This window comes from Lacerta agilis, chromosome 5 (genome assembly GCF_009819535.1).
Source record: "Lacerta agilis isolate rLacAgi1 chromosome 5, rLacAgi1.pri, whole genome shotgun sequence".
Lineage (NCBI taxonomy): Eukaryota > Metazoa > Chordata > Lepidosauria > Squamata > Lacertidae > Lacerta > Lacerta agilis.
In genome coordinates, this window is record NC_046316.1 from 68877352 (window position 1) to 68899775 (window position 22424).

The window sequence follows — 22424 nt, forward strand, 5'->3', positions numbered from 1 at the left end:
GAAGAAGAAGAAGAAGAAGAAGAAGAAGAAGAAGAAGAAGAAGCAGCCTGGTTGTTCATCAGTAATTCCCTGTCAAACACATGTCCCAGACCCCACATCTGCAAACAAATTGCCCAGCTGTAACAGTAACAGTGGGTGGCGCTGTGGGTTAAACCACAGAGCCTAGGGCTTGCTGATCAGAAGGTCAGCGGTTCGAATCCCCGCCTGCGATGGGGTGAGCTCCCATTGCTCAGTCCCAGCTCCTGCCAACCTAGCAGTTCAAAAGCACGTCAAAAGTGCAAGTAGATAAATAGGTACTGCTCCAGCGGGAAGGTAAACGGTGTTTCCGTGTGCTGCTCTGGTTCACCAGAAGCGGCTTTGTCATGCTGGCCACATGACCCAGAAGCTGTACGCCAACTCCCTCGGCCAGTAATGCAAGATGAGTGCCACAACCCCAGAGTCGGACATGACTGGACCTAATGGTCAGGGGTCCCTTTACATTACCTTTAACTGAGCACCGCTAATCTTATTTTGTCAAGTCCTCAACTGCCGATCATGCAAATCATAGTAAGAGACTCATTTATAGGAATCAATTTACAGTAACCTGGCAGTCAAACTCGCAGCACCTCCTTCCTTTTTTCCCTTTCTCCCAAAGTTATGTATTTCCCATCATTACTTCATTTTATTTTATAGTTACTGTACATTGCTTCTCCCAAAGACTAGGGCTTTTTAGTGTATTCTAGCCCGTGGTCTATGTTTTCCCAGGGAGCTGAAAACTTGCATTTCAGAGTGCACAGTCTCTTCTCGGCATGTAGCTACAATGAAGCACAATGAAGGAAAGCAAGATTTTCCCCAGAGAAGGGCTCCTTTTCCCTGAAAATTTCAGGGCAGTCTAAAAATAGCCATATGTGCAACTTAACACACCTGCCTTTCCAAGCTGCTATCTCTCAGGCAAATGCAACGTGTCTGTATTTTAATCTCACTTCCAACCCCAAGCCTCAAAATAAAGGCAATGGAGTGGGTGGTTGCATGCAAGAGAAAGCTAATTCTCACGAGAGGTGAAAAGGGGAGAAACTAAACTGATGTGATTTTTCCCCCAGTGTGAACGATTGAATGCATTGATATCTTTGCCAAATTATTATCTTCTAGCAGTTATCAGCACTAGACTACTATGCTTAGGATATTTTGCAGTATAAGATCAATTAGGCAACATATTTAGAGCAGCTCACAACAGGAGACCTGTGGCACCATTCTATTGTACAGGTAACTGCCATAACACAAAAAAAGCTGTCCCAGACCTCTGCGAGAAAATTTTATTGCAAGTCAATAATGACTGGCTGCTGTTACAATGTTTGCTTGGAAACATGTCTTTAAATGTGTCTGCAGATCCATGTAAAAGGAATAAGCACATCAGGAACATGAACAACCGGTGTTCTCCACGTGTTGCTGTACTCAAAACTCTCATTGGCCCCAACTACTAAGTTGCTGGTCAGGGATGATGGAAGTTGTAGTCCAGCAGCTTCTGGAAAGCACATTATCTGCTTCTGACCGAGGGGTGGGGGGTTGTTTCCCACTGCAACCCTGGAGTACAGTCTTGGTTTGGGTTTGGCTAGCCAAATGCCTGTGGAAAGCCCACAAGCAGAACATAACTGTAGAATCCATTTTCTTATCTGTGTAACACTAAATAATCTGGCATCGTCAGCAAACTTGGCCACCTCACTGCTCACTCCAGGTCAAGTTAAAAACCGCTGGCCTCAATACACCATGGGTAATAATTTAGTTAAGACAACAGAGTGTTCACAGGAAGAGGAAGAGAGACATAGGGAGAGGAAACAGGATGTCAGCGAAGCTTGTAGGGAAGGAGGCCCTATGGAAGGCAAGAATGAATTCAGGAAAGGAAAAGAAATTCTAGGGAACTCTGGTATTCTAAGATAACTATAGGTTTTAGTGTTAGAAGATTAGAAAAGAGTGGGGAGGTCCTCAAAAGGTGACTGCAAAAATATTGCTTAACAAGAGATGATCATCTTGACTTACAGAAAGAAGTACCTAAGATCTCATGTTTCTCAAAGTCAGTAGTAATGTGATACAGTGATGCTTGACTGAAGTTTGGTATTAATGATATCCTGAGATCCTACACTACCTGAATAATGAGGTGAAGACACAACCTTGCTTGTGCTAACAGATGGTTTCCACCAAGAAACTTAAAGTTTGATTTGCTCTGTGCAGCTAGGTACAGTATCTTTTAGCTCACAGTCATTCAGACAACAAGGGAAATGGTTTGAGCCAAGTGCTAGAACCTTCTGAAATTCTTTTGTCAATGGTGTTGCTGATCTGCAAGCGCTGTGCTTTTCACCAGCTGCCCTCTCAGCATTACCAAGCCCCAGAGCTAACTGGGGTCTGGATGACATGGCCTATAAAAAATGTGACAATAAGTCAAGAAGGGGTGCTTGTATTAGTGAATTCCTTGAGTAGAACTGGAGGGGGTTGGGAACACAGCCCACCTTGAATGAGGTCAAAAATTGTATATCCAATTTTCTTTTGTAATAACACAAGCATATATTTTGTTAAAATAAATTTGGAGCGAATAGCTTTAGGAAGCCAATTCAGGTTTGGCTAAGTGCCAATATCCGATTGTCTCACCAAGTGCTGTTACTATTTATATACTCACTGGGGGAAGCAGAGGAGGCACAAAAATAATTCAAAATGCCAGATATAAACTGCTGACCTTGTGTCAGTTTATAGGTCTCTGCCTAGCTATTAAGTGGGTCACCCATTTTACTCCAACGAGAGATAAGAGTCCAGTGTCGAACTATTAAAGAACACTTTAATTGTTAGGCCAGGATATGGTATAAAAAGAGAAAAGAAAAAGTCTTGATACACAATACAGCCCAGGTATACAAGAAATAATGCTGTGCTTTGATAAAAGGAACAGACTGGAAACAGCAATGTCTTTAGCCCTGGGTGAAATTCTGAATCAACATTTTAGCACCGATGACTAATATGAAGGCTTTATTATTGAAAGCTTCCATAAAAGCTGAGAGCAAATCAACTTACACAACAGGCATTTCCAGGCAGAAACAAGCTACAAAAAATTATGCTTCCTGCCATCACACAATGTTCCCATTTGACACATCTCTGGCATGAATTTAGGGAGATGAAATCTGCTGGGTGATCCTAGGGCCCTGCTTTGCTAGACAGCTGCCACATAAAGGCTAACGTTGACAAAGCTTACATCACAATCCCCTGCACTTGCAGAGGCACAGTCAACTCCGCAGTTGTTGTATAAAAACAGAAGCCGATACAGCAACACTGATCGACGCACCCACATATGTAGCAACACCACCACCATCTATGAACCATGAGGTTACTCACTTCATGGCAACAATCCCACACTACTCAAGACAGAGACCATGGTAGGCTGTCCATGTATCCAGTGCAAGCGTGTGCATGCACACCACACCAAGGGCAAAATAGCACACCATGCCAGTGAAGATCTGTGTTGTCTGGAGATACTACTAATTGTGTGTAGTAGTTGGCTGTAGAGTTAGTCAGGATCCTATTAACCTGGCTATTTCTTGATCCCAGGACACATTTGCTTCATGAGTCTGCTGTATTTATTTATTTCTGTAGTACAATGCATCATATTCAGTTGGATACATGGCTATAATTGTAATCATTGCTGAAGGTAATCAAACTGCAATTTTCAATGGTAAATTTATTGAAGTATGGTGGCACCTGCCCTTTGAAATTCGCTCCCATGACAATATTCAACAGTCACCATCCCTGCTGTTTTTCAGCGTATATAGAAGACCTTTCTCTTTCAATAAAACTTTTACGTGGAGAACTTTATCCTAGTCTGAATCAGTAGAGGAGATAGATAGATGATAGATAGAGATAGATAGATAGATAGATAGATAGATAGATAGATAGATGATAGATGATAGATAGATAGATAGATAGATAGATAGATATAGATATAGATATAGATATAGATATAGATATAGATATAGATATAGATATAGATATATATGGAATTGTTTTTAATTGCTTTTACATTTATCTTGTTTTATGGCTGCCACTGTTCTATAATTGAGAAAGTTGAGATCTTTCTCAGTCTGCATCTTTATTCTAAGATGTTTTTATTGCTTTATCACTTGTTGTTTGCTGCCCTGGGCTTGTTTGGGAGGAAAGGTTGGATATAAATTTAATGAAGAAATAAACAATTGTGTATTTCATCATTATAACCCATCCTGGGACCTTATGATAAAAGGTTGATAATAAATCCAGCAGAATAAAATAAAATAAAATGCATGCATGAATGAATGAATGAATGATAAATAAATAAGCAAGCAAGCATGTGTACAGGGCACACACATATTACACCAACCAGGCAGACCAAAATAGCACCTTTCCAGGGAAGACCATCCCAGAGGAAATCAGTGTTCTCTGGCAGTGGTCTTCTATATTGCTCATTGGCTGCAGAGTTATTCACAGTCCTATTATCCAGCCTATTTGCTGATCCTAGGAATAACATACTTCATGAGCCTGCTTGCATTCCCCATCTTTTCCTAACACACTGCATCAAATTCAAATGGATATCATTGAAAAATACTATATTTACTGATGATAATAAATTGCAATTTGCTGGATAAGATATTCCATGAAATTCATTAAGCATTAAGAATTTAAATTCTAGACAAGGAGAGACGAAGTGCAACCTGAAGTGTTGCTTCAGGTTTTCCCTAATTACTCTAAGGAGTCAGTAAACAGGACTATAGAGACATAAATACCCCCAACAGAGAACACAAGCCTTCTTAAAGATGGCAACATTTATTGCTTACCTTCCGGACACTGGCAGCTGAATCCGCCAACATTAGAAATGCAGGTACCTCCATTTTGACATGGCTGTTGACTGCAGTAGTCAATTTCTGACTGACATAGGACTCCAGTATATCCTTCACCATGATGGAATGGTTTGTTTTGAATAACAGAGACAAGGAGAAATTGGAAGCAGTTTATTGTTAGGTCTGAACGCAAGCAGAATGCTGCAGATGGTCTTAACTAGGGATGGAAAATTTCATTCTCTCTGCATTTTTAAACAAGCCAACCTGATTTACACCTCACACACTAATAATTGGACGGGACTGTAATTATCCTTTAGATTTTGCAATTCTCCTAATTTTGTGATACAGTTCTGGGCTAAAGCAAAATAACAAAATGCAGGGGGGGACATGAATTTAGGGAAAACGTTTCTAAAAGTGCACACTGAGGTAAAATCCATATTTTTTATATACAGTGATAAAATAAGTATTTAAATTCAGAGAGAGATAAAGACAGAGAGAGGGGGGCATTAACTTATGTTAATGTGAATTATGTTATGTGAATCTGACATGAACGGGCAATCACTTGTCTTAACTATGGATTGGGGAACCAATCCAACTTCAAACCATGGTTTACAACCCTGGCTTGGCTTTTGGTAAGGCTATCAATGCCTATTAGCCATGGTGGCTATGCTCATTAATACCAGTTAATGGAAAGAGTGTTCATGTGCTCAGGAGGGAAGAGTGTTCATATGTTCGCTCTTTTCCCACAGGCATCTGGTTGGCCAAAATGAGAACAGGATGCTAGCCTAGTTGGGCCACTTATCTAATCCTACAGGGTCATCTTTTGTCCTTACGGTGGAGGTGGTTTGGGCTTGGAAAAATTTGCCTCTCGTGTTCCAGCCCCCCCAATTTCTATATCGAGTCTAGCATAGGAGAATTATGATACTATCACTTCCAGATACATTCAAACTAAAGTCTGGATTTGTTTACAATAGCTTCTGAAGCAAAAACGGAAAACCCACTTGAAATGACTGAGGAGGTGTTCCATTTTTATTTTTCTCTCAGATATTGTTATGGTCAAGCTATATTCATGTCTACTGAATGAACAGATTTCACTCACTTATGACCTTAACTATACAGCTTATTCAAGGAACTCTACTTCAAGTTCAATTACAGGCTAATTTATCTCCTCAAATGTACTTTGCAGTTAATAGAATTTAAAGCATTACTTAACTATATTTACATATCTTTCTTGTTAAGGCTATGCTTGGGTGCATTTGCATATTTATATTAAATGTAACAGATTAAGACTTACGTGCATCGAGAGTTAATTTCTTCCTACCACCAGTGTTTAAATCAGGTTCAAAATGTTAATATAAACTATTTGTCTGTATTTATAAAGTGGAGGTGGGGGATTGCAGTATAGAAATATCAAGCCTACAGGACATGAAATATTTGCCATTTATGCAAAAGGTAGCTCTGCACTTCCAACATTTAATGATGTTTAAATTGTGGTCCCTTCATTCAACAAGGCTAAGGGAAGTTTCCAGTAAGTGGAGATAATATTAGAGTGCCGTTCATTCATGCTGTTGCAGTGGATTAGAGACAGGCTGGTCTTGGGCAAGGGAAGATCTTTACCATAGCTATGTATCGAACAGGTCACCTCTTCTTCTGTCTAACCAGTCCTGCATAACTTCACTACCCATGCCTGCTGATTTCTAGTTTGGCTTTGCTGCAGATGTAATAAAGTTCTAAGCCCAGGTAAGTAATTTCCCCAGGAAATTACTTCCTTCTTTATGAAAGAGGTGCAGGGGCCTGATATAGATTAGGAGCATAGAGCATGGGAAGAGGTTACCTCCTCACTGTAATCTTTGTTATAAAAAAAAACTCCCCCCCCCAAATGCCAAATAGCAGCAGAAGAAAATGATCTCATTGGAACCAATAAGGGCCTTTCTTTTCCTTTTGAAATTTGGCATTTTGATTGGTGATATTATTATTTGCAACCATGTGGGTGGACAGGATTAAACCTCACCCCCCCACACACACACATATGCCACAATCCTGATTAGGGGAGCCCTGATTAGAGATCTTACTTTTAAGTTAAAAAGCCATACGGAGTTGCACAGTGCATGTTTAATGCAACATGTAGTTGACTCTCATTCTCAAAAAATACAGGCCTTTGTTCTGAAAAGCAAAGCTTAAAGACACTCTGCCAGTGGTTTTCAACCAGTGTGCCATGGTCAGGGGTGCCACGGGCAACACTGGCCACTGTCCCTCTTTCTTTCCCCACCTCCTCTGATGCCCTCTCACGTCTCTGCCTGCCAAAGGCTTGCACAGCTGTTAATTGCAGCAGCCCTGGCTATAAGCTCCGCAGACGAATGGTGCCTCTGGAAGGCACCTCTCTTTGGGGCAGGGGAGCAGCTCGGAGATCTGGGACAACAGCAACAGCAGCAGCTGCCCAGAGGACTCCCAAGGAGAGGGGCCTAAGGGAACACTCCACAAGGGAGCATGTCTGGAAAAGGTGAGAGGTGGCCAGCTCTGCAGGCAAGGGGTGACTTAACTGGATTTTTGAGCCCCACAGGGGTGCCACGGAAAGAATGTGGTTTGTTAAGGGAGCTGTGGTCTCAAAAAGGTTGAAAACCTCTGCACTATGCAAAAGGACACAATTCCAAGCACAGCGTTAAACATACCAGTAGGGCAAGTACAGGTGAAATTGCTTCCATCATGCTTTTCTGTGATGTCCACACAGGTTCCATTGTTCTGACATGGATTGCTTTGACACGCATCAAATTCTTCACAGAGGCCACCCAAATACTGACTTTCACAGTCACAGAAAAAAGTTTCCTAGAACAAACACATTATAAAGCAAACTTTATAAAAATGAAACCTCAAAGCTTCTTTTGAAACCAAGATCTTGATCAAGGTTACAGAGAATGATCAATTAAGAAAACTAAAAAGATCTATGGGGGTGGGGGGAAATAACACATTAAATTATAGATACTTATGCAAGAAAAACTGCTACGGAACTTAAGATTTCGGCCAACTAAGCCTAACACATGCTTTATCATGGACTAAACTTTTTTTTTAAGGACCATCTTTAGTTTTGTTTTTCATAAGCACAAAGAGTGAAGAAAATTCAAAGTGAAACATGAGATTAACACATTTTAAAAAAAACAAAAAACAAATCTAATTATCTGGCCAGAATTTCACATTCATGCAGCTGATGATTCCTCAGATACAATATCACTGAGTACAGTGGAGATTATTTCCAAGAAACTGTGCACCAATAGTTCCTATGCAAACTCTCTTTGTACATTACAAGATGCAGTGCAAAGCATAAAGAATAACACATCAGCTCTTGGCTACAAGATGCCCTACGAAATGTGGAAGAAATACAAAAGAGGCAGAGCAAAAATAATCTCATATAAATACTCTTCTGGTAAGTGGCGTATTTTGAACCTGGGTGTTAGATATTCAGCATTTATTCTTCGGTACCTTGGTGATAATTTCCACCACTATTAGAAATGGGGTGGGGGAGCTTACACAACAGTTATTTTGTTGTCCTAGAAACTGCAGCGCTTTTTATGCAACTGTTACACAAATCTCCACAGTACATTTGCCTTTATCAAGCATTTATATAAACCAAAAGCTAAATATAAGGTGTTTGTTATGTCCAGCCTTGCTTGCAAAAACTCACATCACAGGAGTGTCCTATATTTTGCAAATATAGATTATTTCTCATGAGAAGCATCTGCCTTTCCAAAGCAGTTCCTTGGTCCTGTCTAAAACTATCATGCACGTTTGTCCAAAAAAAAATATAGCTCAAATTAAACTATTTTAATTTTCCTCTTCTAGTCACATTTTCCCAATGTTTAATTCTCATCCTTCCCACAGCTCTTTATGACTGCCGAATTAGAAAAATTGTCCTTCTGTTGCTCTACCTCACAGAAAACGTTGAGATGGTCATTATGCAAATCAAGGAGCCATTTCTCCCCCAGTCTTCTTTCAAACTATTCTTGACAGGAAATGCTAGGTAATGGGAAAAAAAATTCTGAGAAGACATAACATGTATCAAAATATGTGCCTATTTAAAGGGGAAAACACAGCAGCCCAATCCACTCATCACATCAAACCATAGTTTAAAACAAACCATAGTTTGATGTGAATGTGCTAGAGCACACTGCTCAATAGTTCCTGCAATACTTCTCCCCTGCTTCTGCTGCACCATAGAAAGAACATGTCAGGGTAGAGTTAGAAAAAGAGTTAGAATGTTCACAGAGGCAAGGGTTAAGTTATGACTCCAACTCGGGGGAGGGGAGGTACAAGCCAGTCCTCACGAGGAGGTTAGAAAAAGAGCGGGAAAAGCCTTTTGAGAGTTGCTGGTCAGGGGAGAAGCAGAGCTCTGAAGGTATCTGAACTGAATGACTCTGTGGAGTGATAGTTGAAGTTAAGAACTATTTATTAATACTGTTTGTGAATTCTTAATAAAAATTATAAAAGACCAAGAGACGTTTGTGTGGTAATGTGAAGAGGAATCGACCAGCCTTGACAGAACATGCCAATGCAAAGTAGAACTGATGGGAGCTGAAGTCCAACAATACCTGGAGGCCACCATATTGGCTATGCTACCTATAATTTCTTCAGGTTTCTGCTAAACAGCAACCAACTAAGCAGAGAAAACCCATGGCCTTATCCACTTAGGCTGTAAATCCTAAACCCAATGATGTGGAATAAGTCCCGCTGAGCTGAGTCAGACTTATTTTTGAGTAGACATGATAATATAGCACTGCTACATTATTATTATTATTATTATTATTATTATTATTATTATTATTATTATTTGCTTCTTATGAGGCATCTCAAAGTGGCTTCCTATTTTACTGTACCAATGTAGCATATGAACTTGTTCCAATTAAAGCTCAGGATTATGTCAAATATAAATTAGAGAACTACAAAGAAGGTAAGAAACAAACCTAGCTTGACAATTCAACATGTACAGAAAGGGCGGTGCTTGTGTCAAAAGCTGATGCATTATAAGAATTTACTAAGAAATGGAAAGAACAATTTATTCTTAAGAAAATATTGACAATGAAGCATGTCTCAACACTTCCAGAGAAATATTTCAGACAGGTAATAGCACTGGGACTTAGACAACTTATTATGCAGAGATGATTAGGTACCATTAGTGGTTATTAGCTAAGCAGCTGTCATCTTCCTCCCATCACAGAGTAACATTTATGGTGACATATACTCATTTATTTGAAGAGCAAAGAATTAAGAAAATTACCGATTGTCATAATCCTTTGTTAAAGGCAACCTGAACAGTTGCTTACAAATAACTGAATATTTATAAAGCTATTTACTTACTACTTTCATGTTTCCTTTAGCAGGCATGGTATGGATATTCAAAAACGGGAGGCTCAACAATATGAGCTTCCCTCAAATTCAGCAGGCCCAAATTCAAGGGAAAGGAAGTCATCCCCACTCTTGAGTAGGCCTACTTGAAAGTGGGGTTCATGTAGGTTCCACAACCCACCTCCACTAGAAACTGGAATTTTAGTGTTCCAGTTCCATGGAATCAGTTAGGAGACGAAATTAGGCAGTCACCTAGTATATTGATATTTAGATAACTACTGAAGTCAATTTTTGTTTAAGGCTTTCTCTGAAGTGTGACCCAATCATTTCATGGAATATTAATTGCACATTTGCAAATACGGTTTAAATTGTTTTTAAACAGTCTGCATCTTTTGTAATTTAACTCTTCTTATCTTAATGTACTTTGCTTTGATAGCTTCCAGCAGTGAAGTGGTCTATCAATCAGTAAAATAAATAAATAAAATAATGCTGCATATATTTATCTCCTTCAGCCTTGCAAGGCCATCCAGGCAACACATTGCAAACTGTAAACCACAAGGTAACATTACTAAATGTATATATAATGACACAGATGCACCTGAGGAGCAGATAACAAAAACATTGCATTGCATTTTTTGTACCGTGGAAGGAGTGATCAACGATAAAAGATTGGTGACTGAGAAGAAGATACTGGAGTGGCTGGATGAATGATGTGTTTGTATGTATTGGCAGATGTGTGTTAGATGTGGGACTAGATTGGAATGAGTGACAGTGGAGAAGGAGGAGCTACTACACAATTTGTATAGATCCACAACAGAATTTGAGTGTGGGTATGGTGTTGGTGTTCAATGGTGTTGAAGTTGAGGCTCCAGTACTTTGGCCACCTCATGAGAAGAGAAGACTCCCTAGAAAAGACCCTGATGTTGGGAAAGATGGAGGCACAAGGAGAAGGAGACGACAGAAGATGAGATGGTTGGACAGTGTTCTCAAAGCTACTATCATGAGTTTGGCCAAACTGCGAGAGGCAGTGAAGGATAGGCGTACCTGGCGTGCTCTGGTCCATGGGGTCACGAAGAGTCGGACACGACTGAACGACTGAACAACAACATGGTGTTGGTGCGGTGAGTGTTGTATATTGTGAGTCAATATGTGACTAGGAAAGAGGATGGCTGAAGGAGGAAGGGATCATTGACTCTTGAGATGTTTTCAGAATGTTTTGTGTTTTTGTTTAGGGGGATTTGATCGTTTTATATTGCATTGCATTGCATTGTGGTTTTTCAGTTTTGATTGTTATTTTGGAAGCCACTTAGAGACTTATTATTAAATGATAAATAAATTTTTGAAATAAACAAAACTGTGTAAGGATAGGCGTGGATTTAATTTTTTTCCTCTTTAACATTTTACAATCTTTTATCGCAGGCAGTCCAGCATTTCTTTTATTCACCATTCCAACATTACAGAATACCACAGTGTTTATGGAATGGTAAACAGAGCTTAGAGGTGGTCTATTACTGTGCACTCAGATACCTTTGAACCAAAATTATAAAGATCATGATCCCAGAAATTATCTTCGTTCTGGCAGCAGAAGCATCAGCCACTGCCTCCAATGCTTGTTTATGGCAAAATGCCTTTTGGATTTTCTTTTTTAGGAACATGCTTAGCATTTGAGAAGGGGTTGTGAATAAAATCAGAGAAAGAAGGAACCCAACGCTACGGATGATTCACATTAAGCATACCGTTTGGGCATTTCTGGACATCTCTCACCCCAGGTGGAAAAAAAACAGTGGCAAAAGATCTCACACCTAATTAAGCCTACACTTCCCATGAGCCAGCTGATTAAACTGCACCGTTCGCGTCAAGTTTTATTGGCTTAAATTCCTGCCCTGCAACTAGCAGACCAAAAAATACAAAAATAAAATAAAATTGTGGGGGAAATTGCTAAGGAAAAGAAAACAACAGCCCGGCCAAAACTAACATTCAATCTAAGCTCTATGCGAACTTACGGTTGGGTGGCTAACCTAGCAGTACTTTTATAAAACTGATCATCTTCAACAAGCCTCTTTATATGCTAGCTCAAAAAAAGTACTTTAAAGGAGACTGGAGGCTGGTTACATCTTGATGACAGAAAGAATGACATGACATTTTCCAGTTACCAATATTGTGAGCTCTTTGCTAATAGCAGTTTTGTTGAGCTATTGTTCCTCTAGGGCTTTGTAACTAGTTTTCAAGTGTAAGAAACCAGGAGAAACACAACCCAGGCAAAAGTGGGGTTTCAGTAGCATGAATTTGAGCATGAATATTTGCAAGAGTGGGGTCTATGCAAGTCATAGGAACAACTTATCTCTTTCTCTCCTATAGCCTGATGGAATATTCAGCTGCCAGGTGACAGCTGAAGGAGGAGCCTGACTTAGCTTTCAACAGAATTAACTAGTTGCCATTCGAAATCACAGTGCAATCCTATGCATGCTTACTCATAAGCAAGTCTTACTGAATTCAGTGTGTCCTCAGGCAAGCCTACATGGAAGTGCAGCCTCAATCTCTTTGGCATCTAAGAATAAGACCCATTTTCAGTTTCCAAATCCAAAGTGACAGATGTCCTTGTAAATCCCATATGAGGAATGTGTTGCAAGTTTCCCCCCCTCTACCCAAATACTTGGGGATTTCATAGATTTGTAGTTTCGGTCACTAATAAATGTTGACACTGAAGGCTAAACCACCTCTGAATGTCTAACAATTTCAATCCTCATGGCAAGGTCACTGCAAAGACCTCAAATGTCTGCAATCTCCTGCTGTGCCAGGAATCCTAGCTGAACTATTCTATGTGACAGGAGCACTAATAACAGCACCTTTCCCTCTTCTCGTGTGCTAAGGAAGGCTGATAGCACATAACATTTATCTGACATGATTAAGCCTAAGATCCCAAGTATAAGGCTTTGAACTGTGCAAAGTCTGGGAGCAGAACTAGGCCTGACACAATACAACATAATAGTAGGGAGCATATATGACACGCAAAACTATCTGGAAAACACAGAGCATATTCAAGTGTCTTCCAAAAACTGAACAATTAATAAAACATTTTGTGATGAGTACAGCAACACGATTGCCTCTATATTGATTTTCTAACAATTCATTCACAACCACCTTGTAAAAATAGCTTCCTAGAATGAAATACTATAGTTGTTTCCACATTACTGAGGCAATGATTTTCCACAATCAGCATAACCATTAGCAATATTAAGGGCAGACTTCGTGGTGGAAGGCCTTGAAGGCATCCAGCAACTTGCAGAGCTGCTGCAACATCCTTCCCTTCAGTTTCTGTTCTTGTGTGGGTAGGCAAGGCTTTAATTGCTGGCTTCTTCTCATTCTTTTCTTTTTAAAATTAGCAGAACTCTTGCCAAAAAATAAAATAAAGGATAAAATACTCATAGGCTAGGTACTGTATTTGGATCCAAATTCAGAACTGGGAGATGCAATATTAGAGGACCACCAATCCTGCAATAAACCAGCTTCACAAACAGGAGCAGAAGCCCAGGAATTAAATGGCACTAATATACCTGAAACCAAGTGCCCAGTGCCCCATAGCAGGCACCCAGAGCCTCTGAGGAACCATCCCACAGGTCCATCCAATTACCTAGTCCTTTTTGCCAGAGATTATGAGTACAGTAGTTCCCAAGAAATCACAGTGAATGGAAGCTGTGCATCCATACAGGCTGCCACTCTCATGCGCCGTCCGTATGGGCTGCCTCTTGCACAGCGACCATACAGGTGTGCACTTCGTACAGGATGCCACATGTGCACAGTCCGTACAGACATCGCACGTGTGCCACCGGGCGGTTCGCCCCACCCTGGGTGCCGGAGAGGGTTCCTCCGCCACTGGGCTGAGGTCAGAACTATCCATAAACTTGCCAACAGGTATCCTGTATTCTGCTACTAGTTTTCTCCCAATAGCTGCTTTCTCCAGCTGCCCTTTAGCAGTGGAATGCCCTCCCACCAGATGTCAAAGAGAAAAACAACTACCAGACTTTTAGAAGACATCTGAAAGCAGCCCTGTTTAGGGAAGCTTTTAATGTTTAATAGATTATTGTATTTTAACATTCTGTTGGAAGCCGCCCACATTGGCTGGGGAAACCCAGCCAGATGGGCGGGGTATAAATAATAAATTATTATTATTATTATTAATCCACTAGCTAGTTGCTGCTTCCTGTGGCCTAGTACCTGAACAATGTGGGTAATCCATCAGTCCCCATGAGCCTCTCATGGACAAGGTGGGATGCTGATCTATCTTCCTTCCTTCCTTCCTTCCTTCCTTCCTTCCTTCCTTCCTTCCTCAGCCCTCTCCAGCTTCTGTCCCACTCCATGCAGCAGGCATAATGATGCCTCTTACCTCAGATGCTCTTGTGATACATTTTCCTTTCCCTGAACACTGAAGGTCGTCTAACGGGCTTTCTCCTGCCAAGCATGTGCTGACTTTTACTATCACAGTCAAGCGTAAAGCCACTATGCATTTGGCGACGGAATCATTCACAAAACCTAAGGAAAGAGAACAAGTACATTATTATTAAAATATTGTGATTTATTTTTATTTTATTTATTTTTTAAATAATAACTTGCCAAATCATTGTCATGTGACTAGACCAGGGAGACCAGACATGGGGGAGACATGGGGGTTTAAGATGCCATGTAGGTATGGGGGAAGGGTTAATTCCCTGCACCATGACACAACCAGGGGCCTCCAATGGCTGCTTTTAAGCTTACCGGGCTTTGAGATGGCGCCCCCTAGAGCTCAGTGCATGCATGTTAAACCCTGGAGAGCTGCTGCCACACAGTGTAGACAACACTAGATGAACTAATAGTCTGACTTGGTATAAAGCAGTTTTCTATGTTCCTATGATCCCTGTTGCAGAGATTGGGTCCAAACTCTCTTATACCAGCAAATGTGAAATGTGTGCTTAGAAGTCATGCTAGTAGCAAGCTGAGGTGGTGAATGCCAGGAACTATCACACACACACACACACACACACACACAAAGAGGATCACTGATAAACAAGAGGGATGTTTGGTGGAACCCTAGAAGTTTGCAGAAGTAGAAATATTTCTCATATATAGACAGTAACAGGCCAATGAAGACCGAGCACACTTGGTCTTCGTGGCGGGGGGGGGGGGGGGAGGAGGATGGACAGGGGGAAGGGGGGGAAGTGTGGATTGCCCTGTGTGAGGTGAATGGCTCCTCGAACAGAAATCAATATGCGTTAGAAGCGAGAATACAAACATTTTGCGATATGTTACACTGCGACTTGGAACAGTTTAGAACTCAGCACATCAGTTGTGCTGCACCAGCACAACTCATAAAAGCCCACGGTGGCATGATGTCAGTAGCCATGCTGAGAAAAACAATCATGCTGCTTACACTGAATATGTTTTCTTTGCTCTCTCCCCTTTCTGTGTACATTTAAAGAAAACCAAGTGCGGAATTTGCAATTCTGTTGCTCATGCTGTTTTTCCTCACCTGAAGCTATAACCTATTTGCAACATAACTCTCGGCAGTGCTGAATACTGCTGAAATGCATATGAGATTAAGTTTTCTCTCAGACTTAACAGCCAGTGCTCTAAGGAAACAAATGTTCCATTTTTATGCAAATCACCACAATTACGGGAAAGTGTGAGACAGAAAAATATATAAGCTGAACTCCCCCCCCTCCTGAGGCATTTGAATGAGGGGAGGGGGGACCCTAACTTCCCTCCTAAATTTAATCCTAATGTTGCTTTTGTCCCAAAAAATAACCCCCCAAAAGAACTCCATTATTCTTGAACTTTTCTACTGGGAAATGCACCTCCGTTTTTAATGAGTTAGACCATATTTTCTCAGATGTTTCAACTTCTTGGGGAATTCTGTTCCATAACTGGAATGTTGTATTTGCTGTGGTGCCTGTAATGAATAAGGTAAAGGTAAAGAGACCCCTGACCATTAGGTCCAGTCGTGTCAGACTCTGGGGTTGCAGCGCTCATCTCATTTTACTGGCCAAGGGAGCCGGCGTACAGCTTCCGGGTCATGTGACCAGCATGACTAAGCCACTTCTGGTGAACCAGAGCAGCGCACGGAAATGCCATTTACCTTCCCACTGGAGCAGTACCTATTTATCTACTTGCACTTTGATGTGCTTTCAAACTGAAAAATTACTTTATATATAGTCAATATAGGCACAGAGTTATATTTTTTAACATTTTCTAATGGTGGTGTGCCTCGTGATTTTTTTCATGAAACAAGTGTGCCTTTGCCCAAAAAAGGTTGAAAAACACTGCCCTAGGCTCTGTGGTTTACCCCACAGCGCCACCCGCGTAATGAATAAGTAGCACAATATATAGCTATATCCTGGGACAAGGAGAAGGGTAAATGAGCAGGCAGGCTTCCAAATGCAGCATGGCTGCTTAAATTTATGATTTGGTGTCAGGGTAAGTGTACTGAATTCTAAGAAATCTGGGAGGGACCTGCCCTTCTAGATAAGATGGCTGAAAGTTCCCCTCTCCCTCTCCCCCATCGCCTCTCAGTTTTTAAATGGGGGTGGGGAAGCTCTGCCCCCCACTTCAAGAGGTAGCTTGGCTGTCCTCAGCAACCCAGCAGCATTTAATTTTTAATTTAGAACACAATGCCCAAAGGGAACATCACAAGTCACAATATAGAGTCACTCCCATGGCTTTTTTTTTGGGGGGGGGGTTGAAGTGAGAAGAAATGGCTGCCCACAATGGCAATTCATTTAACTGACAAAAGAAGCTAATGCATCTTACTTTCCATGACAAGCTTACTTCTGCGCCTGACTCATTTAATAAAGCAACTATTTGCTTTATTAACTTTGCAGTTAATACCCCGTTGAATTCAACAAATAAATGCCATTCACACACTCTCTCTTTTTTTATCTGCCTCTATCATTTATCCCAAGACTGTTTACTACATAGCTGGCCCAGAGCCTATTGCCAGGGGGAACGTTCATGAGTTATTAGTATGAGATTCTTTGCATTACTAAGGACCTTAAACGTGACCTACAAAATAATTCTAATTGCTAAAACTCTATGCATAGGCCCTGATCCAACTATATGTGCTGGCTGCACACTTGAAGTCCCATAAAATAATATGTGATTGAGTCTATTGGATTTTGAGGAGGAGGGATGGGGAGGAAAATATAGCCAGACTCCCTTAGACAGAACCAGAGTGGAAGAGATTTTACAACTTGATAGTCCCAAGCTATATTGGGAACTCCCATACCTCATCTAATATTTTATATATCATGTTTGCTGCTACTCCAAAAATAAAATAAAATTTAGTAGCAGTTTCTGCCTGTGCGAGTGATAATGAAGTTTTGGAACATGGTGTCATCAGTACATTTTTACCAACTTTGTCTGGTTCGCCAGCTATAGTCATTTCTGGACAGGGATAACTCGACCTCTGTTGTCCATGCATTGGTAACCTCAAGGCTGGATTACTGCAATGCACTCTATGTGGCACCTAGTTCGGACATTCCACCTAATGCAGAATGGAGTGGCTAGATTGCTGATGGAGTCACATAGCTGACAACATGTGACACTATTGTTAAAACATTTGCACTGTCTGCCCATCTACTACTAAGTCAAAGTCAAGGTCCTTGTATTAATTCACAAAGCCCTGAGCAACTTAGGGCCAGGGTATCTTCAGGATCTCCTACGCTTTATATCCTAGCTTGATCACTGAGGTCATCTGCAGGAGCACCATTGCTCATCCCCCAAGTTGGCATGGCTCATTTACTAGCAACCAGAAACTGAGCCTTTGGTTTCACTAGGTTATTGTGTACTGCTTAAATTTTTTTATGAATAGAGGTATATAAGTATTTGTCATAAATAGTAAATAACCAGACCCAGCATGTCTTGCTTTCGGCAAGTCAAGCTATTGCTCAATTTCTGAAGTATCATCTCAGTGGCTTGCCAGGATTTCAGACAGGGATGTTTTCCACCCGCACCTTGAAATTCCACAGATCTCATATAGGACCTTCAGCATGCAAGAATGTGCTCTTCCATTGAGTTGTGGCTGCTCCCAAACCCCTGTTAAGCACAACTCCTACTTCTCTTATAGAGCTATTCACATATAGCTCTGGAGACGCATAATTTGTCCAATGCACAACTGTTTGCAATCTTCCATCTAGCCAGGGGCGTAGCTAGGTAAATTGGTACCCGGGGGCAAAAAAAAAAAAAAATGTCACACCCCCCCCAAAGGCATGGGAAGGTCAGGTACCCGGTGCGGAAAATTTCTTGTCAACCCCCCCATTGACACCCCCCCGCAAAAATGGTTTTACGTTATTTCATATTTTCTTACAAAGGAATAATAAGTAATAATAATAATAATAATAATAAAATATTTATATCCCGCCCTTTCCGGCCAAAGTCGGGCTCAGGGTGGCTAACACCAGATACATAACATTGGTATAAAATCAAACAATAATTAAATTACCTCCTAAAAACCTCTCAAAGTCTAATTAGATGGCTTTCCACAGGGTTAGGGTTGGGAACAGTAAGTGTTCTCTGAACTGAAATTTCAGCCTTCATGACATAGGAAAACAGCCAAGCGAACAGCTATTTTGGTGGAGGAGGGTCAAGATATTAACCGATATGCATGAAATTTCATATATAGCTATATAATCCCTAGTATAGTAAGATAAGACCTTCGGAGCAGGCATTTTAAAAAAAAATTCAAAAAAAAAATTCTTGCTAGTTTGTCACCCCCTCCATTATGGAACCCGGGGCGCACCACCCCCTCGCCCCCCCTTGCTACGCCCCTGCATCTAGCTAGGGATATGTGCACCTATCACCACCAGATTGTGACAACATATTACTATGACTTACTGAACTGAAACAAGCTACCTCGTCTGTGTAGCCAGATACATATCTTTAAAACTTGAAGCACTGCATAATCATAACTATTGTTTTTGACAGCCTAATCTTCTGATAAGGGGCTATTCAGGTGTTGTACAAAATATACTTCATTCTAACAAAAAGTTCCAAGATGAAGCAACGGGTGCCAGTTTGCATAAGGAGGAAAGAAAGCAAAAAAAAAAAAAGCTGCAATTAAGTTGTGACAGTGTGCAGCTGCCACCAGGTTGTTCATGAGTACCGCTGAGGAAGAACTTATTTGAAATGTGTTTGGCTCAATTTTAAAACTAATAATAACCTTGTTCATGTTTGTGGTCTCCTTCCTTCTTTTCCTAAGTCCACACGTAAATATTAATTTGCTGTAAATATTTATGGCCCAAAAACCAATGAAAACCAATGAAGCAAAAGCTACAGTAAGGGTAGCCTAGCTGGGTTATGTGCACGTGTTCAGGCTGCAAGACCAGATCAGAAGATGCTTGCTGGTAATTTCTAGATGCAGTACATTATTTCCTACACAGATACTATTTGTGCACTGAATCACTTGATTGGCTAATTACCATCTTGGCGCAGACGCCTGTTGAATTTCTTGCAGTGATGTTTGAGCATCTTTAAGCAATTGCTAATTTAGTTAATTAGATACCAAGAGGCACTACTAAAGCAAATAATTTACTTCCTTGAATGGTTTGTGTTTGGCACACGAGAATTATTTGGAAGAACTTGCAAGAGAGTTATCAGACTGAAAAGGTTAAATTTTGCAGCAATGGATCAGAAAGTAGATGATGTAGGCCAATGATCAAAGAAAAAACTGCATTAATCTCTTGCATCTTCCTCATTTCAATGAGGGAAAAGATTAAAAGTAGCTAATAAAATCTGTTCCTACACAATCAACTAATTACTGTTAGAATCTTGCAAAATGCTTTTCAAAACTCATTTGTGCTAAGGAAAAATATGTTTTTTCATTCATTGCCATCTTTACAGTATGTGTGTTTTTTGGAGGAGGGCAGAGATATGAGGTGGGGAATCCAATCCAAAACTGCAGAGTAATTGCATTCTTATATGGTCAGAGGGTTGTGTTCCTGGATCAGGTTGTGCTATTCCTGGACTTTAAAAGATACAATGAGCTCCTATGCTGAAAGGTTGCTCTAGTTCTCTGCCGTATGAGAGTTTCTGCAGCTGCATTTCTTCCCCCTTTGCTGATGTGTTCATAACTCCATACTGCATACTGCAGCATGCAAAGGAGGATAAAGGAACAGAGAGGGAGCCACAATAGGCTGAGATTAAGGCATAGTATGAACCCATAATCTGAACTCATTTTCAACAACACAGCCTACCAGAGCAACCATGACCTTCATAGCTAATACTACAGGTATGCTGACTTTTGATAGTCAGCAGAAATAGTTACAGTTTCCTCTTAGGAGTTCACTTTATCTGTTGGAGTAAAAGGTACACAGGCACTGCAAATTAGGTACACAGGTTCCAAACTTTGGAACAAACTGCAAATTCCAAAGGCAACACCACCACCCCCAGGCCAAGAGTCAGACAGAAGACCACCCTCATAACCTGCAGTAGAGCTGGACAAACCAATGAGTTTCTGGCCCATGTCACTTTCACAAATAAAAACTGATATGGGAGAGAAAGGGTTTAAGAAAGAAAACATGATTTAAAAAAAAAACAAACTTAAACTGGCATAAACATAAAACTTGGATTTGTAACTTTAGATGATGCACCTTGTCTGTAAGGGATGCTCAAGAGATTCAGCCTACAGCCTTTTGATGACATCTAGTGCTGTTTTTTTTTTAAATTGCTTTAGTGTATACTTATTTTAATTTGTACTGAAATCCATCTTAGACATCCCGAGCAGATCAAAAGGTGGGATATGAAATCTACAGTGTTATCAAAACTCACCAATGAAATAGTTGTTTCCTAACACAAGCATTTCCTCTGTCAGGACAAGTCCACCCATTGCTTGGAGAAGAGTGACACTTGTGGCATCTATAAGCGAGCACTGCTTGAATCTTTCTGTTGTGACCTTCCATAACAAGATAAGGGAAGCTGTGGCATCTTGTCTTATGCTAAAGAGAGGAGAAGAAGAGTCAAAACACTAAACAAAACATATGGAATTAATTTTTTAAAAAACCAGTCTGAGCATATATTATATCACTCAATAATATAAAAAGGCAATAATGTTCTAGAATCAAAAGACTGCTAACTTGATGCAACAAGTATTTGTAATGTATTTCCCCAAGCATTTGACTCCTGAAAGAGGTCAGAATGAAGACCAAAGCAAAAATTAACAGAGCAATCGACCTACTTGGAGGCAGGAGAAAGATCTATAGATGAGTCGCTGCTGTCTCCAAAGCTTTGCTTGCTCATAGGGTGGTGAACCACCCAGTTTATTCTTTCGTTTATGTTTCTTCTTGTTCCAGCCAATGCAAGGGAATTAACTAGGCCAGCTCTAATCTTAGGCCCATTTGTGTGGGCATTGGACTATTAAAAAAGTCCACCCCAGGAAGGTTTCTTTCAACTGAGAGAGTGAGTGAGTGGTTAGAGTGCGGGACTAGCTAGGAAAACAGGGTTCATATCCCCACTCAGCCAGGAAGCTCACTGGGCTATTTCGGGCCCATCACTGTCTCTCACACAGGGTTCTTGGATGTTGGAAGCGGTCGGATGCTTTAAGCTGCCCTGAGCTCCTCTGAAGAAGGCTGAGAAATAAGTGTAATAAAGAAAATGAATGAGTGAGGTCCTACTGGTAAATAGACAGAGGTAAAGGAGCTGAATGAACCAACAGCATAAGGAGCTAAAGCAAAGGCTGACAGAAGAGGGAGACAATGGGAGATAATCTGAAAATTACTACCAAACTACATGTTCCATTGTTCATACTTCAACTGGACCAGGGTCCAGCTGCATCAGTTTCCAGCTGCAAAGTGCCCTCTGGCAGCTTCTACTTTCCCCAAAAGGTGCTGTCTGCAGTAAACCAAACCTCCAGGGGCAGATTACACAGGAAGGACCGTAGCTCAATGGTACAGCATCAGTCCAATTGACAGAATCACCAGATAAGGGCTGGGAGAGAATCCTGTCTGAAACCCTGAAGAACCACTGCCAGTCAATGTAGACAGTCTCATACTGTACTGTGCACAGTAAAATGTGGATACTCAACATGCAACTGTTGCTGGACCACATTCCAGTTTAAGGCCTTGCAGCTGATTTTTCCTTCAAAATAGTTATGGCCCCAACTTCCTACAAATCCTCGAACAAATATACTCCCAAGCCTCAGCAAAATGCAGAACTAACAATATGGTCTCTAACACCATAGCAATCCAAAGAGACACAAAACAAGGGTGACTACTGTCTCCCTTCCTATTTATCCTGGCTCTG

The 22424-nt window shown here is 40.8% G+C and overlaps 1 protein-coding gene across 1 annotated transcript in view; it reads right to left on the reverse strand.

Moving 5' to 3' along the window:
• Window positions 1–22424, reverse strand: part of DNER (delta/notch like EGF repeat containing) — a 105727-nt gene that overhangs the window by 23324 nt on the left and 59979 nt on the right. Inside the window, exons 4-7 of the mRNA XM_033150337.1 lie at window positions 20955–21121; window positions 14542–14687; window positions 7493–7646; window positions 4821–4934 (exon numbers count right to left, since the gene is read on the reverse strand). Coding sequence (XP_033006228.1) covers window positions 4821–4934; window positions 7493–7646; window positions 14542–14687; window positions 20955–21121 — 581 coding nt within the window. The remainder of the gene's footprint in view (window positions 1–4820; window positions 4935–7492; window positions 7647–14541; window positions 14688–20954; window positions 21122–22424) is intronic.